This window comes from Ammodytes marinus (genome assembly GCF_949987685.1).
Source record: "Ammodytes marinus genome assembly, chromosome: 13".
NCBI lineage: Eukaryota > Metazoa > Chordata > Actinopteri > Uranoscopiformes > Ammodytidae > Ammodytes > Ammodytes marinus.
In genome coordinates, this window is record NC_137217.1 from 9,734,171 (window position 1) to 9,753,689 (window position 19,519).

A 19,519-nucleotide genomic window follows, 5' to 3' on the forward strand; every position below is an offset into this window, starting at 1 on the left:
ACACACACACACACACACACTCACTCACTCACTCACTCACTCACTCACTCACTCACTCACTCACTCACTCACTCACTCACTCACTCACTCACTCACTCACTCACTCACTCACTCACTCACTCACTCACTCACTCACTCACTCACTCACTCACTCACACACTCACTCACTCACTCACTCACTCACTCACTCTTTGGCAGACAAGTAGACACACACAGACACAAACATTTAGGTGGAGTCAGCGATTCTGGAGAATGCTTGTTGTCAAAATCACTTTTTGCTAAAATCAGTGAATATTTCCTCACGACCCGCTACCTGTCCGTAATGTGTGTGCATGCAGAATTTTTTTTTTACACAGCCTAGGCTCTGTAAACTAGTATGTGAACAAAGGGGGGGCCCACCGTAGCTATACAACATGCACGTTTAAGGAGCCTACACTCTGTATTAACACTGGATTACTGCTTAGCAAACACACAGTATGTACAGATTGTGGATCGTGACGAGATATTCAATGATTTGGACCAAAATCAACAAGCATTCTATCAAATCACTGACTGCACCTTTAGAACTATACATCCTTATAAACAGTATGTATTATATAGTTTGTCAGAGCTTTAAGAAACATCTCACAAACCCTATGCTTCCCCCTTTCCTGCTGAAACAGTAAAACCCACAAGCATGCCACACAAACACTGTTAAACCCAAAACACACAGAATAAAAAAGCGGATACAAAAGACACAACAAAGCCCATGTGACGGTAAATGTATAAAGAAAAAGAAAACTCTCATCTCGGCGAAGCGAGACGAGGCACCTGTCAGCGTGGCGGCGCCTGCTACTACAGAGAAACATCAGGAAACAACAACTCAATTAAACACACCGTCCCTGTTCAATTACTGCCACATAATCACAGCAATTTACCTACGCTTGTTGCACGGCCACCAAACAAACGCATGTGGAAGCGAGCCCACACACACACACACACACACACACACACACACACACACACACTTGCAACCACACACACACACACACACACACACACACGCACGCACCAGGCTGGATCACAAAAGACACGCTAGCTGGAGCTTCATCCTACACATCCTGATTGTAAAGCTCTCCATGTGTCGTTAGATCCATGTTATACTGTCACTCTAACAAAGAACGTACAGCTGCAAACAAAAACTTTAAAAAAGAAATCCGGCACCTTCTTGATAAGTATTTGAGATCCTAGACACCAAAGTGATCAATCAGGTGTCATTATACAACAGGCCCTGGTGTAGCATTTAGCATATATTATGTAAAGAGCTACATGCAGCAGTTATTGGCATACACATTTAACATTTGATCCAGTCCAGAGTTTTGTTTACTATAGTGTTGATTGACACGGCATACAGTGAGGTGCCGGTTTATCAGCTATAACTAACTATACAAAGGGCAGTGTAATACAACAGACCTGCAATAAATTACAGCTATTGGGGCGACTGTGGCTCAGGTGGTAGAGCGGGTCGGCCAATGATCAAAGGGTTGGCGGTTCGATCCCTGCCCTGACACTTGTGACATGGTTGTTGTGTCCTTGGGCAACTCACTTCACCCACCTTGCCTCGTGTGAATGTGTATGACTGCTGTATGTTTGAGGTGGTGGTCGGAGGGGCCGTATGAATGGCAGCCACACTTCCGTCAGTCTGCCCCAGGGCAGCTGTGGCTACTATCGTAGTTTACCACCACCGGTATGACTGTCTGGAATGAATGGAACCTGGAACCCTGTAAAGCGCTTTGAGTGCCTAGAAAAGCGCTATAGAAACCCAATCCATTATTACCTTCCTGAAAGTTTTAGAGAGGTTTATGATCATTTGAGAGGATGCTGTCAGTGGATTTATTACACTGTATCGCATTTTATTGAGATATAATGTTCATGATATTTCCTCTACCATCACAAGGTAACATTTGTGCTGTTGTAGGGTGCATTCGATGACATGATTGTACCTAATAAACTGGCAACTTAATCCAGTTTTACGCCAGTGAACCACAGAGGTGCAGAGGCCTTAATAGAGGAAACAGAGGGTAAAAAAAAAATCAGTGTAGCCTACATCATACACTTTGTAATTCCTCTTCCAACTGGGATGTGTGTCGGTCTGTAACCAACCCACTGTGAATAGGACAGAAATCATTCAATCCCCCCAAATGAAACACAGAGATAATTTAGCAATATTAAATAAGGCCATTAGCATCTTGTAACTCTCCTGTCTCATACAGTAAGTCTCTGTAATATAACAACAAATAAGCGTGATTCCCCAAAATTCTAAGCGTTTTATTTTACATTTGTATCAAAAACACGTCAATCTCCAAATAGTATCAAATAAAGTCTGTATTCAGCATAACAAGAGACAGTTTAATCCTAAACTTGTGACAGTGGGTGAAGTGTAAAGCCGGCAAACTACTAAATAATGATGTCACTGGTGAAAAGATTGAGCAATAGCGACACTGTACTGTAAGAGTGTGTGTGTGTGTGTGTGTGTGTGCGTGTGTGCGTGCGTGCGTGTGTGTGTGTGGACAGCAGACTGACCAACAGCTTGAACTTGGGTTAGGTCCAGGAGCACAGAGAGGAATACATGGATGGATGAAGAGAGAGAGAGAGAGAGAGAGAGAGAGAGAGAGAGAGAGAGAGAGAGAGAGAGAGAGAGAGAGAGGAGGAGGAGGGGGGAAAGCCATTGATTTCTCAACAGAGAGATCAGCATCTTGACAGAAGGAGATGAGAGAGCAACAGAGCAAGACACACACACACGCATGCACGCACACACACACACACACACACACACACACACACACACACACACACACACACACACACACACACACACACACACACACACACACACACACACACACACACACACTCCCAATGTGGCCCTCAGATAGAAATTCCCAGACCTTTCCATCTCTTTTCAGGTTTCCAGAAACAAGCTGGAGAAGTAAAAAGCCCCTAAAAATTGTCTTCCTTAATTTCTTGTTTTCTAGCTTTGGATACACTTGGGCTGAAGTTTTACTCTACATAATTCCTAGTAACGATTTATTACCATCAAAATGAATATGGATATGATTGTAAACAAACATTGAGCCCTGCTGCTATAAACAACAAAAGTGAAACAGTAACGGTAACACTTTACAATAAGGTACACAGAAAAGGAGTAGTTACTGAGGAACGAATGAGGAACGCATGCTTCATTAAGACAGTATCTCCCAGTCGGTGTACCAGCAACTAAACAGTGCTTGAATCAGTTTATCAGAACCTCCTCATTAACCTATCATTTTTACAGTAACTGATCAATAGTGCTTGGATCATCATCAATCGCTCAGTACCTACTCATTAACTAACCATTCGTTCCTCATTAACAACTCACTTTTTGTTTACCTTATTGTAAAGTGTTACCACAGTAACTTTTGTGGTAGCTTTCTAACTTCAAACATTGTTCCGGGTATCCAATTGTCCTGTGAGGAAAGTTTGATTGTTCAGTTATGAGAATATACCTTCAAAAGAATTATTTTCTCTGACACCCCCAAAGTGCACCTTTAAGGTCTTTTCCTATCTTTCCAAAGTCCATAGACCTTTTTCACTGGTGGGAAACCCCTTTGACAGAGATCAACAGGAAAGTCTGGTTCAGTGTCTTTCTCCCAGCATGCCGCAGTGATTCTAACAACCCCAAAACCCCCGACAGGGACACGCAGTAAGATGCGGTGGCTTTGTGCCGGTGTGGCTAACGAGATGTGGGTATGTGTGTGTGTGTGTGCATGTCAGCGTGTGTGTGTGTGTGTGTGTGTGTGTGTGTGTGTGTGTGTGTGTGTGTGTGTGTGTGTGTGTGTGTGTGTGTGTGTGTGTGTGTGAGGTCGTGGGCACTAGAGGGGGAGGACTGGGATTGGGTTTGGGGCAGCCAGGGGTCACTCTGTAATTACACATCCCAGTCCCTGTGGTCAGTGACTTCTACTGACTACGCTGCCTCAGCCAAACAGGCAGGTGGCCATGGGAGAGGAGGGCCAGGAAATGTTTGAACTGGACTTGAGGAACACTTGGAGTGATACCAATAGAACAGTGTCAATTTCTCTTTAAAATTGTATATAGTCAGTGATTCTGGAGAACGTTTGTTGTCAAAATCAGTGAATATTTCCTCATGATCCGCTAACTGTCCGTACTGTGTGTGCGCTGAGAAAACATCTGGTGTTAATACACAGCTTAGGCTCTGTAAACAGGTATGTAAACAAAGGGGGGCCACCGTAAAACATGTCCATATACAGAGCCTATATATAGGCTGTGTATTAACACTGCATTTATTTTCTGTGCACAAACAGTACGGACAGTTAGCACATCGTGAGGAGACATTCAATGATTTGGACAAAAAGGGATTTTGACAACACACATTATTAGACTCCCTGAAATTATATGGGCATTTTTTTTCATTTCCTGCTTTGTAAACTTTAACTGATGCATTGAATCTGGCTTTCTGTGTGAATTTTTTTTTCTCCTGAACTATACACTCAAGAGCATGCATCAAGCGGTCACAGTAACCCCGCGTCCATTCTCAATTCAATTTGCACTTGTTCAAAAAAAAGTGTGAGATAATGGGCAAGAGTTGTAGACACAGTCACATACCTTGCTTGGTCCTGTGCGGTTGGTAGGTGCCGTACAGGATGAGCGTTACACTGATCAGGGCTCCAGATGGCTCCTCTTCCCTTGGCCTCTTACAGCTCCTCACTGTGCCTCTGTGGTCAGTCACCTGGAAGTAAACACATCAGCCAGGGTATCATTTCACCAGAAAAAACTCTGAGTCATGTGGAAAACATTCTTCCTGCAACAACAACTACAACAAAAGAACAATGGTGAATTTGTTTTACAAAAAAAAAACGAGAGCTAACTTGTAAAGAGTTCTAAGAAGAACTATGGCGAAACCAAGACACGTGTGCACATTCCAGACGCACAGGGATGTGTTGTAAATATTTGACAGCAGGGGTTATAGAGAAACCCTGAATGCAGTATGTATCAGAGTAATATTTGGTCACTGTGTTAGAGCAAGCAATCATGGAGTCATAGAGCCTTGTCAAGTCTTGACTGAGATACACAATAGACAATAGTGGATGTTGGACTTTTACCAATGCTCAACTAACATATGGATTCATCAGAGACAGTTTACCATCTCACGCTGCAAACAGTTTTATGCATTTAGCGATCTGTTCACATTGAAGTTATAACAGTTTCTACAACAATACAGTGTCTCATAGTGATACATTTGTGTACAACACAATTTTATGAAGGATGAGAAGTCAAATAGAATCCACCACCACAATATTCTTAAGAAGATAAATATGTCAGGTTTTCTTCAATAGATTTGCTAAAAATCAACTCAAGTTCAAACTGGCCGACTGAAGGCAGAACAATTCTGACAAACAGTGGACTTTATCGCAGATGAAATGAGGCATCCCAAAGGCTGCGTCGTTTATCTTCCACTATGACACCTTACGTGGGATGAAAAGAGCAATTGTCACGCCCCATGCTCATTTCTCACTCCGGTCAGACGTCACACAAGAGTAGACACGGATAAAAAAATAAATGTCTCTTGACTAAGACGTTAGCTTAGTGACGTGGAACTTAAATATCCTATACAAGCCCAAAGGTGAGGATGAGAAGATATACTTACTAGATTGTAAAATATATAAACTGTCACACTCTCCCAGTCAAACTTACATTTACGTATATCATTCATATTTGAAGCTGATTACCTAAGCAGTTCTAAATCAGGAGCCCCAATGTTATAAACTCCCTGAATCTGCCAGTGCAGCGTCCCAGCCTGCCTGTATGTTTGTGTGTGTGTATATTCTATATACTTATGTGTGTGAGAGTGTAAGTGCTCCCAGCAGACCATAGGCCAGGCATGGCAGCCCCCGGCCGAGCGCTGCATTGATTTGTTGTTGGTAAACAAACAGCTGGATGCTACAGGTGGATCGATACCTCTCACACATCCTGTCGGCCTCCCAGCATGCCTTTCTACTGGCTCGACAGGGTTCTCCGAGGAGAGTGACCTTGCCGCCGTCTCAGAAAAACCTCATGAGTCACATATGTTGTGTTGGCAGGTTGTTTCTGAGCTAAAGTAAAAAAAAACATGTTTATTTAACATACATTTGCCCTTCTGACACAGGGTCTATAACATCTTTTAATATTGTATTTGAATGCCATAACTTTACAAACAGTATGATTTTATGTAGCACTGCAATTTAAAATGTTGTCATGTTTGGTGAGGATGTCTCAGTGCACAATATATTCATATAAACTGAGAGCCAGTTGCCGATCAATGAGAAAAAGTTAAGAAGGAATAAACCAGTTGGCAAACTACTGGCATCATGATACGATATTCAACTGCAGGGGGATATACACAGTATCAAGCTCAAGCAGAGACATAAAGCCAGGCATAAAAGGAGGAGAAATTACTGACTTTTAGACAAAAGAGAGACAAAGAAAATGAAAGGATTAGCCGAGGTAGAGGAACAGAGGGGAGAGGGGAAGGATTTAAAAGCCAGGGAGAGTGAGAGAGAGAAAGACAGACAGAGAGGGAGAGACAGAGAGAGAGAAAGCACAGACAGAAAAATAAGAGAGGTGATGGGGGATTAGTGATGGGCCAGAGATGGCAGGATATGGAAACGGATGAGTGTCAGGGAGAGGAAAGTGAAACCCAGAGATAGAGGATGAGCCTGACTGGAGAACATAGTTATAATGAGACAGCAATATGGGGGACAAGTGACCAAAATACAAGTGGCCAATAATAGGGAATAAATGAATAAAAAACATAATTTACAGAGGCATATTAGAAGTTATACATGGAGACTACGGAGTAAGGAAACTGGACTTGACTGCTAATATGAGTGAAACTGATAGAAGATAAGAGGTTTTAGAAGAGCTGTCAGGACATGATGGGACTAAATGGCTCCTGGTTCAAATCCCAGAACTGACTAAGAAAAGGTAGATAGAGACTGAAGTGAATAAGCAGCATCATCTATTACTTTATGACTACATGACATTGCTTTGTACATACAGTAGCTCTTTACTGAATTGAAAAGGGTTTAAAAGATGTGATACTACAGTTGTGTTTATATGTCCTAAAGAAGACACACACCTTTATAATGTTTAATTTTGCTGACATTGTGATACATTATTACATCCTTGTTTTGTTCGAGACATCTTATTTTATTGTAACATGTCAAAATGACTTATCCCAAAACATTTTTAAATGTTTGAATCAAATCTATTTAGGATAAGCTTTCCTAAATTTTACACACATAAATATTATCTATAACTTAAAGACCTAATTCACCGATGGTGTATTGAACTCTGAGATCCTATGTTGTACAAATGTGCAAACATTTTAGAAATCGGTTCATCCTAGCCTGAGAAAAGGCAGAAAGAGTGTTTTATGGTCTCACTGTCTAACCCTACATTTTCCTATGTGTGACATCACACATGGTAAAATGTAGCGTTAGGATTAACAGGACAGCTGGGCCTAGGGAAGACGGAGGGAAGACTGAGGGAAGAAAAACTTCATTCATTATATTAAAATAACGATTATATAAAGATAGAACGTCGGTTCTGTATGGGTGACGTATTCCTTTAAGTTGCACTATGCAGTTTCAGGGGAGGAGGATTTGTTTACATTTGGGGAGCCTGCAGTCAGTTTAAAAAAAACATTCTACATGTTATTCTTACATCAGAAATTAAAAATTAATTATTTTGAGGCACCTTGAACCGAATGTTAGGCTATATTAGAATATATTGTAAACAAAAATCAGTTCTTTGAGGGAACCTTCACAGTTGTGATGGTCACAAAGTTCTACATTCTGTATGATGTATTCCTAGGTGCAGCTGTAGATTCTCACTCATTTGGTATCTGAATGCTCATTGCTCAGCTATCAAAAAATCTTTGTTAAGACATTTTCTTTCAACTTGTTCATACAAACCTTTTAACGGTTTTCATATTGTTTGAATCGTTGACGTTTATTAACAATGGACATCAACTTGATTTTTGGAGAAATCCAAAAGATGAGACCGTCCTCTTTCTCTAGAGGAGAGCAAATTTACTACCTGATAGAAGTGAGTTACTGTCAATGTAAACGTTGCACTGTTCATATTTATGTTACATTGTATAATGTGGTGTTTCTGTGAGCTGCTTCCTACTGTACTTACCTGAATCTGTGTTTCAGAAATCTATTGTGAGGGAGTTTATGGTGATGAAGCAGGAGGAACAAGTCCCTGCTCATTTATCTGTCAGAGACATGAAGACCTTCCTGCTGACAGGAAGAAGCTTCCTGGAGGAGTGAGTAAAGCTCATCATTGATTTGACTGAATCACTGATGGAAAACTGACCAGAGCTTTTGTACAAATAAGTCAACGTTGTACAGGTTAAATAACATAGGCTCTATTTGTTTGAACAGGTATCCGGATATCAGTAGTACAGATATAAACCTCCTGTTTAAGGCTGAACTGGTAAGTCAAATATATGACCTGCATTGAAATGTTGACAGTACACAACAGTATTCCCATGTTGAGACTAACTAAAGAGTGATGTTGACAGGCCTGGACCACAGCGAGGCACTTCTGTCTCGCTCAGATGGAAGAAGAGATCCAGAAGGAACTGGATATGGAGAAGCAGCTTTCACAGCTGCTCGGCAGGAAGCTCACGCTGGAGGGCCTTTGGAAGTTCCTCTTGTTCTTCCGCCTAGGAGCATATGAGGAGATACGCACCTTGCTCCTCCCTCTGAACACTAAGCTGCTGAGGCTTTTTGGTGGCCTTCAGATCCCCGGCATGCCTCTCCCTGTGGGGTATGATAGACCAGCCTCTGTGGAGCTTGAGCAGAACGCTGCTCTCCTGGGGAAAGCGGTGGTGGACAGTGCTGTCAAGTTCATCCTGGAAGCGCCCGATCGGAAAAACATGGCCGAAGCTGCCAGCTGTGAAATCGGCGAACTGCTGGCCAACTCAGCAACTCCCTGCCTCCGTCGGTTTGGACCCGTTCCCGAAAACTTCTTGCTTGCTGTCTGCACTATCGCCGCCCGATCCATGGTGGCAGCCGTCTTCAGGAGGTTTGAGAAGGTCTCCAAGTGCTGCTGCATGGACTACTATGACAGTGATTCCCCTGCCAGAGAGGCTGTCATCGACGCCATCCAGGCCATCATGGAGCACAAAGAGGTTCAGGTTGAGGAGACGCCCGCTGTGCCAAACACAGTGACGAAGACCAAAGAGATCCTGGTCATTGAGATAACCCTGGTTCAGAACCCGATCATCCAAACTAATACACAAGGAGTGAAGCCCTTCTTCTGTGGCTGCTGGAAGGGGATGAAAGGCTGCTTTTCCATTTAGCACATCCATCCGTAGGGGGCGCCGCAAGAAAAAAAAAAGAAAAAAAACACACACAATACTATATATATAAAAAACACACACAATACTATAATACTACTATAGACACTTCTATAAGAGCACTATTATCTATTTTAAACAACACCATGTCAAAAAGACCAAAGCTCTTTGATGCCAAGGGAAGAAAAAAAGGAAAAAGAAGAGGAGATAAAACGTGACAAAGACAGAGGTAGGCCTACAGTGACATTAATGTGATGAATGAATAGTGTGCATCTCTTAAGTTTTCATCTTTTTCATTATTAAAATGTAACAACCAATGGTAATGTAATGTCTCTTCTCTCTTCAGATTTTAAATATTTTGGACCAACTGCAGACCCCTTCCTCACCTCAGCACAGCCCAGTGATACAGCATCAAGGATAAAGGCTTCACCAATAAACCCAAAGCCAAGAACAGTCAGGCTGTCGCAAGGTGAGTTGAGCTTGTTGATGTGTTGTTGTTTTTGGTTATAATATAGCTTTCGTGTTCAAATATAGTCAATGCGAAGTTTTGAATTATTTACTACTCTTAGAATAGATTATAATTTCTAATTGTAATGCATTATATTGTGTATTAGACCTATCTTTACAATTTGTCCTCATTATTCATTTTATGTCTCTTTTTTGTGATATTGTTTTTCTTTTGCAGGCTATTTTCTATTCCAGAATAAACTCAAATGTCAAAGACAAAGCTATGCATTGCTGTGTCAGTGTATGAAAATTCGTAGTTGAATTGACTGCGATGCCAGGGAGGGGGCGGGGGCAGCTAAAATCCTGGTCAGGGCCGGCTCTGTGCTGTCATGGTGGGGTTTGTTTTGGTGTTTGTGTTTTTGCTTTTTCCCCTTCCCCTTTCTGTTTCTCTCCCTGGAAGTTTGGGTGCAGGAGAGGCTGTGGCTGGTTGGGCTGGGGCTCTGTAACAAGGCACACTTGGGATTCATCACCTAATCAAGCCTCAATAAAAGCCTCAATAAAAGCCTGGACAAGACACCACTCCTGTGGCAGATTATCCCTTTGCAATCGGTAGAGATCAGTGCCTCCTTGCGCTGTATTTCCAAGTGTTTATAGCAGTTTGATCAGTTGCTCTTGAGTGTGCTTAGCCTGCAAGTTTTGAAGTGATTTTTTTGTTAAAGCCTTTCTGGGATTGTTGGATTAACCTGAGCTTTCCCTGTGTGCAGTTTCCATTGTGCCCAACAGACCAACCCAGCTCCCAGTCTCCAGCGCTCTCCTCCCCTTGGCCTGAGTGAACCCCCCAGCCAGCCCGCCATCTTCCCCGGCCTCCAGCCAGAAACTATTTGTTTTCTAAATAAACTCCCTCTTTAATCATCATGGCTTTGTTCTCTGCTTTCTGGGGTCCAAAAGCCAAAGACCCAAACTGAACATGTCCAGTGTGACCTAAATCACAGCAGACTCTTTGAAATAATGTTGTTAAATGCATTCAATAAATGCAGTAAATGTTTAACCGTTAATCATTTTCTCTGTATTTTACTGTCGATCTGCTGGTTTGTAAAGGTGTCAGTTTCAGTAATATTCAGAAAAATCCTTTCAACGTGACTCTGACTCATGAGTGCACTGTGTTCCTTAAATTGCCTGCATATTTAGTGTGTACCTGGAGGGCGTTTTAAAAATGGTGCTCCACATGAACAAAATAAAGCATGTAAACATTTGAGAAGGTTACGCTTATTAGTGTTACACAACATTGTATCACAAGCAAGAAGTGAATAAGTGGCTTTAAAACAAAACAGTATTGTCTTGCAACCCATCATCACACGTTGCCTTATTTTTCCGATCCATTCTGATCCTCTCTTGAGCACTATGATTTATTTCATGGTCCAGTAAGGGGGTCATTGCTTTGCTTTAGAGTACAACACGCTTAGCCACCACATTTAAAAAGACAAGAAATTCCTTAAAATGTTAAGGACATGCAGACAAGCTTTAAGCGTCAATATATCTATATTATTTAAGAACGGACAGCTTGCAAACAGTGAGAAAAAAAATAGTATACATATTTGTTGTCACATTTAGCAGCACAAAAAAGCAAGGGCCTTCTGTCCTCTCTCTCTCTCTCTCTCTCTCTCTCTCTCTCTCTCAGGTTCAGCACTGCTGCTCTTACTCCTTAAAAATTACAGCTCACCACAATTAAACCGTGTAAGTGATTAGCAAACGGAAACAAAATCACAGACAGGTAAAATGTGAAACGAGTGGCTGCTAAGCAAGCTCACAATACTCAATTTACTTTCACGGGACAAACAGAAGCTCCACAATAAAGCCCTGAAGAGGAACCTGTGAGTGCTGGCTGTGTAGGAGAGTCAGATGGGAGGGGAGGTGGAGTCCTGCTGGGTGTACATATGTAAAGCAGCAGGGAAGCAGCAGTGTGTCACACTGAGACGCTGGCCCAAACCTGAGCCCCTCGCTGCTCCCTCACACACATCAATCATCCAAAAACAGGGCCATCACGGCCACACTGCATGCTGGGAGACACACACACACACACACACACACACACACACACACACACACACACACACTCAGGCACGCACACACACATGCTTAACCACAAAACAACTCATCTGACGTAGAGAGAGCTGCAAACGTTTAATTTGGGGCGCTCACTCACACACACACACACACACACACACACACACACACACACTCACACACACGCACTATAAAAATACGTAATGAATTGCAAACACATGCATGTCAACTCAGAAGTTAAACTAACTGACACACACACACACACACACACACAGAGAAAAGCAATTACACAAACAAAAATTGTGAAACACGCACAGAGCCAAACATACACATACGCTAGAATGCACTGCAAAAGTGCAAGTAGTAAATTAGGCCTACACATACAAAAACCTACAGTGCCACACAACACACACACACACACACACACACACACACACACACACACACACACACACACACACACACACACACACACACACACACACACACACACACTAAGATAGGAGCTTGCACACAGTCAAACTCTCCCTGCCTCCCAGTCTCACACAAAGAAAGCAGACAAACAGAAATAGGTATCCTGTGCCCACAGGGTGCCCCTCGCCCCCGACCATCTGTGACGGGTGGCAACACACAGCGGGTGATATTTACATGGCGACCCAGCCCCGCACCCACCTCCACACATACACACACACGTACGCACGCACGCACACACACACACACACACACACACACACACACACACACACACACACACACACACACACACACACACACACACACACACACACACACACACACACACACACACACACACACACACACACACACACACACACACACAAAGAAAGAAATACCCACAAAGGGCCGCATGGATCGCTTGATCTCCCAGAACTCATTAAACATGCAGATATATGCAAATATATGCACCTCTAGAAATCCACCTTAGGCCAGAGTGAGTGAGTGTTTGCGTTTGTGTGTGTGTGTGTGTGTGTGTGTGTGTGTGTGTCTGTGTTTTGTTGTGTGTGCGCGTGTGAAAGTGCGTGTTAGTGAGAATGTGCCTGAGAGTTTGTTTCCACTGCAGCAACTACGTAAGCTTTGCCAGTGTGATGCTGTGAGTTGTATATGCTGTTACAGTCAAGTGTTGAAATGCTTCTACTCGTCTTTACCAGGGGCGAGAGGCCCTTTTTCATGTCATAAGTGTCCCTTTTAAAGTGACATGTTTGGGGCTTAAAAAAGAGCATCTCTCTCCTCTTTTCAATTTTCAATTAGGAAGGCATAAGTTAGTTTATTGATATCGCCCACACTGACACCCCTTGTATCTGCACTACAGCACATTGTATAACATTATGACCGTTTAACTGAATTATCAAAGCATGCTTTAATATAATTGTAAAGTGTGAAGAGGTACACACACACTATTCAATAGGGTGTTTATTAAAGATCAGCCAATATTTGGTACGTTGTAAATTGATAACTTAACAATGTCAAAATGTCTGCACAACACAGACCATGTAGCACTCTCTTGTGAGACAATCATGAAACATATTCAAGTGCATGGAACCATGTTTCTTAGTCCTTGTCAACAGAAAACTGGAGCAGTAATGATCATTTCTGCAATAAATGTATAACGACACAAACGGCATCACCTCCATCAAGGTTGTAGACACTGACTGGTTAACGTCAATATTGTCTATCGGCCACATGCGTTAATTGATCTCCATAGTCTACATTATCAGCTGGTTATGGCATTATCAGTTTGTCGCTGTGTGTGTTTGGTTGATGTCATCTGCTGGGGAGAGAAGTGTAGAGGAGCAGGAAAGTAACTCTGGAAGAAGCACTGGGGATAGTGATGGTAAATATATGATCTGTCAGTCATGACCAGCAAGGATGGCTGGTTGTTTGTGTGTGTGTGTGTGTGAGTGTGTGTGTGTGTGTGTGTGTGTGTGTGTGTGTGTGTGTGTGTGTGTGTGTAGACGCAGTGCTGCAGGCTAAATAGTGCCATTATATTCCTACAGCAACACTAGTCACAGTCAGCTTGACACTCAAAGTCCTCAGGGAATCAGAGATGTCTCTGCTCAAAGACCGCGCTGCCACCCTGCTATACACACACACACACACACACAAACACACACAAGCACACACACACACACTCCCCCTAGGCATGGCAGCATGGAGCCAGGTGGGAGAGAGCGCTGCATGTGTGTTTGTGTTTTTGTATGTTTTTCTGTATTCGATGAGGTTGCTCAGTAGAAGCACAATAATGCAGTCAAGCTGCCAGTCATCACAGTTATCAATTAAAATAGTTGTCACTGCATTACACACATGCACATTTAATGGGTCAGTTCACCCAATTTTGGAGTTTTAAGCAACATAACATAAAAACAAGCAATATTTATTTACAGAAACATTTAACTTTATCATAATGAGTCCTTCTGCAAAAAACTACTCACATTGTGCATCCGGTTATAAAGCAACTAGTAGTGTTTCTGAAAATAGATTTTTCCAAGTGTGAGCACCACAAAGAAAGCTCCAGTCACCTCCTCTGTATTTGGGGTGGAAACATCATTGGAGATCCCAAAACAAATCTTAAAACCTGGGATAATACAGTACAATCAAAACGCTGCATGGATAGATATGACTGGACCGGAAGAAGGTGAGAAAATGTGTAATTTTGTATTAAGATGAACTGACTCTGAGGCTTTAAGGAGAGAAGATGAGATACAGAATGTGTGTGTGTGTGTGTGTGTGTGTGTGTGTGTGTGTGTGTGTGTGTGTGTGCGCGTGTGTGTGAGAGAGAGAGATACAGAGACGATGAAGAAAGATCACGGACACACAGGGTCTAAATAACATCTGATATACCATCGTTATTGGTTATCATAGATACTGATGATTATACAATATTGTCTTCATATAGTTAATTAGGGTCGAATCCATACTACACGTGCCTGTGAGTTTGTTGGCTTTCTGGAATATGCATATGTGCAATACTAGCCTGCAATATTGTCTCTGATAATCAGTAAAGGCGCTGAGCGGGGCTGAGACACCACATATGGCGGTAGAGCGAGCACAGGGGAGAGCACATATGAGGTGAAAGAGAGAGAGAGAGAGTGTATTTCCAGCCCTGCGGTCTCGTCCCCTTCACAGCTCTGGAAGGTCAGCCCAGCCTCGAGCCTTAAGACTCCCTTTTCACTTCAGTTCCAGCAGCACCACGGCGCTCTTTGACAATTGTCATCATGACGAATCAATATAGACTCTCCAGACACCCCCCCCCCCCCCCCGCTCCTCTGCTGCCCTTGAGTTTTTAAACACTGATCCAGCAGATACAGTGCAGTTCAAGTCTCTTCCTATGGGTCTCTGTTTTTGTAGTTGACCCCCTCACTCTCTGCCATCCCTTCTTCTGTCTTTTCTATTATAGTCCTGGTGGGCCACCCTTTGTTTACATACCAGTTTACAGAGCCTTCGGCCGTGTATTAAGACTGGATTTTCCTTCAGCGCACACACAGTACGCAATGAGACATTCACTGATGTTGACAGAATTGATTGACAATGACCGCCTATTACATCATCACTATCTGTAATAAAAGTTGTGAACAAGGAGAGCTTTGAATGCATTTAATCCTAAAGTCAGTAAGGGCGTCTGTATGTCTTTGTTCCTCTCCCTGATCTGTTTCTCCTTTTATTATTTTGAGCGCCCTCTATTTGTGATTGGGTGTGTTCGTGTTTGTCACCGATCTGACATCCAGCGTAAGCAACAATCAGTGTGTGCGTAGCCCATGTGCTGATTAGCGGCGTGCTAAGGAATGTGGCACACGGTAAGACGCGAGCGCTAATTCGTGTTGTGAGCATGGCGGTGACTTGGTCTCGGCCCTGTGGTAATGAGCAGCGCCGTCGCTATGTGTCTCGGCTGCGCGGCGTTTCCTCCCCGTCTCTGTGACACACTGGGCCTGGGTAATTGGTCACAGAGGGGACAGTAAATCTGCACCAGGACGTGGGAGAGACACACAGAGGCGGGGAGCGAGGAAGAAAGTGTGTGTGTGTATGTGTGTGTGTGTGTGTGTGTGTGTGTGTGTGTGTTTGTGTATGTAGGTGATAGAGGACAGTGGGTGGGTGTCTTTCATCTTCACACCTTTTTCTCTATAAACCGCCAACTGTTTACAAGGACTGATGCCTATTTGCACACACACACATGCACACAGTCACGCACGGGCGCGCGCAAACACACACACACACACACACACACACACACACACACACACACCGAGTCCCCCACACACACACCTCTACTGCTACCACCCACACGTATACAGTAAATGACCTCAGTGTGCTACTGTCTCCTAGTATGGATTCTAATCAGACGTCGACAGTATTGTGTCTGTCAAACCCGGCCAAGGTTACTTAACCTTCCAGTCTTAATTTCCCCTTCCATTTTAGCTCCTTCCTCCATATCAAACATCAGCACATCTACTGGAGAGAAGAAAAGAGAGAGAGAGAAAAAAAAGGAAAAAGGGTGCGGGGAGGAAAATGAAGATTGCCATGCTTGGCTGAAACTCTGAGATGAAAGTAGAGGATGATTCACATTGCTATGGCAAAATGAACTGAACCAAGCTGGGCTGAGCTGTGCTGTGCGGGGCTATTTTTAAACTTCTTTACGCCGCAGCCACCTGAATAGGACAATGTGAAGCGGAGCAAGTCATTTCTATATCATGACAGAAGGTAGCCTATGTGAAATAGTTTCCAGTATGGGAAAATTAGTATAGGCTTAACAAGTGTACACGATCTTCTTTTTGGTATATTTTGTAGGCCGCTAGTTGAGAGATGTAGACAAATTACAGAAAAAATCGTTGAAATTGTATTTCAATTTGCTATCCGTTTTTACTGTAGGCCAACATCTAAAAACGGGGACATTTCCGGGGACAGTTACAACCAGGGACAGGCCAGCAAATACAGGGACAGGTCCCGCAAAATACAGGGACGCTTGGTCACCTTACCTTTTCTGCTAACATTTGCTGAAAGTGCAGCATAAAGGAATCATTAAATTTTTATTTTTTTAGCTTTTTTAGACAGAAACCATTCCATTAACTGTATGTGCATTTTTGAAGAAGAAATGTGCAAAGCCGCTCATCCCTTATTAGCCCATCACAACCACTGGTAGTCAATGGGAAGTATTAGCCTGCCCCCGCCGACAGCCAGTAGATAAACTTTACACTCTACAGTATATTTTTTTCACGTTATGTCATTTTAGAATAAAATACATATCGGAAGGAAACCGTGCCGTGAGTGTGCATGCGCAAACCACGCAGATATCCGCAAAAAAAAAAAAAATGTTCTCACAAGCAGAAGAGCAACATACAGTGGAAACAATGTTTAACCAATCCTTTTAACTGAAGTGTAGCTAAGCATCGCTGTTGTTGTTAAAAATAACAAAGATGGCTGCCATGAAAGCAGATTTCCTCTCTCACCTGGAGGGTCCAGATGCCTCGTGGCTGCTCCCCCCAGCAGTGCACTGTCATCAGGGTCCAGTTCTTCAGGCCGGCAGTGGAGGCGTCATTGGGCCGTGTGTCCAACAGCATAGACACAGTGCCAGCTGGAGACTGCAGGCTTATGGAGAGGTCACCGCGACACACAGAGCTGATGCTCACTCTCACCTGGTGACAGGTGGCAAAGAAACAAACAAAAAGAAGGGAGCCGTCAACCAGGATATTGATGCAGGGATAGAAAAACAGTAGGAACAAGTGGGTGGATGGAGAGCGAGCGGTCCACATGTAAACATGTTATCTTCCAGGCCTTCTCCTCACCTTGTGACTACAAACTGAGTGGGAGAGAACTGACACACAGCTGGTTTTAAGTTTGAACACATACTTTACTGAGTGTTTACTTTACCCTTAAAGCAAACTTTGAAATCTTGGTAATTAAACATTTTAGATTGTGAAAACTACAACTATAAAATCGGTATGCTAAATGGGCAGTCTTGGTATTCCCACTGGCAACTTCAAGTCACAACCAATAAATAGAACTGAATATACTGTACCCTTTTGTTCAAATGGTTGTTTTTACACTGTTGTATGATTTAAACTAATGGCAGGTAGCATGTTAATTAGTAACATACATTATGTGCTTCAATTTAGACAAATGGATGATTAGATCAAAAGGGGAATTTTGGAAATACTGCAAGGCAGTGCCAACATTCAGCTGATACCCAAGTGTAAATCCAAATCCATTTAGTATTGTCTGCCGCTACTGTGCATGCCAGACAGACATACAAACCAATGATCTGTCCATCGCCAGCCAAAGATGAAGAGAAAGAAAATAATGGATAAGACAGAGAAGACACACTGACAAAAACGTATGAAGGGAATATTAGCTAAATGATTTAAATAAGCACAAGTACCACCAAACCCCCATCCCCCTGCTTCCCACCCAGTAAACACTCTCCCCGTCCCTGTTCATCACAAGCAGCACATCTGGTGTGACAATGGCACATCGGCAGAGAAGAGAGAGAGAGAGAGAGAGAGAGACGCCTAGCTGCAAAAAGACTGACAGCCCGCTCCTGTTTACAGCGTGTTACCACGGCAACACGTCCATCAATCACACCTCGCAGCAATGGCCTGACCCACGCGTTCTGCCAGGGAGCAGAGCCGCAAAGATGAAGCCTTTTCAATTTACATGCTGACACACTCCCGCTCTCTCTCTCTCTCTCTCTCTCTCTCTCTCTCTCTCTTCGCTTTTTCACAAGTACACACACACACACACACACACATACACACACAAACCCACCTACACTCACTCACAAACATAGATAAGTCGCATTAAACTCAAATGTGCACGTACACAGACACATACAGCATGTACGCCTGCTGACACAGTCAACCACGCATTTGCATAGACGTGTGCCTGCACTCAAGAAAACACAGTTTTGCCATTTTTCTGCGAATAACACAGCCAACACAGTACACATCACAGTATGATCCTCTTTGTAATTCCTTCTATTCCCAGAAAGAAACACAGAACAACTATTTGTATGCAATGTTCAGTTTTTCACTACACTTCTTCTCGAAGAGCAATGACAGCACAACCACTATTCAAATATCAATATACAGAGTAGGGCATACTGTATATCTTCATATAATGTAGGTGAAAACTGATATTTTAGAAAAAAAAAATTAAAGATATTGTTTTGCCATTTTTGTGCTTTATTGATAGTGTAGAGATAGAGTTGAAATGGGGCAGAGAGGGGAGTGACATGCAGAGAACGACCGCGGGCTGGAATCGAACCCGGGTCCGCTGCTGGCCGAGGCCCATGGGGGGGACTCCCTACCAACTGAGCTAAGGGCGCCCCTGATCCTTTAAATTTGACATGTTTTAATGGACTAGATCAATATTTAGATTGCCCAATATTTTATATCCAAGTGATCCCCCCAACAAAATAAAAAAATAAGAAATGTTAACAATATACTCAATGCTCATTTCAGTGTGTCTTTTAAACTGCCACGTTACCTGAACATGCTCCAGAGTGTTGATTTCATTGGTCCTCTCAAGGCAGCCCGTTGATTGGATGTCCAGACTGACCACGCCTCCTTGAGAAAGGATCCTAACCAATAAAACATCATTACATATGTCAATCAG

The 19,519-nt window shown here is 43.0% G+C and overlaps 1 protein-coding gene across 1 annotated transcript in view; it reads right to left on the reverse strand.

Moving 5' to 3' along the window:
* Window positions 1-19,519, reverse strand: part of LOC307259117 (proprotein convertase subtilisin/kexin type 4-like) — a gene marked incomplete at both ends in the record, with an annotated part of 161,734 nt that overhangs the window by 6,949 nt on the left and 135,266 nt on the right. The window contains 3 exons of the mRNA XM_080038851.1: window positions 4,642-4,765; window positions 17,356-17,541; window positions 19,391-19,470. Of these exons, the coding sequence (XP_079894977.1) occupies window positions 4,642-4,765; window positions 17,356-17,541; window positions 19,391-19,470 (390 nt within the window). The remainder of the gene's footprint in view (window positions 1-4,641; window positions 4,766-17,355; window positions 17,542-19,390; window positions 19,471-19,519) is intronic.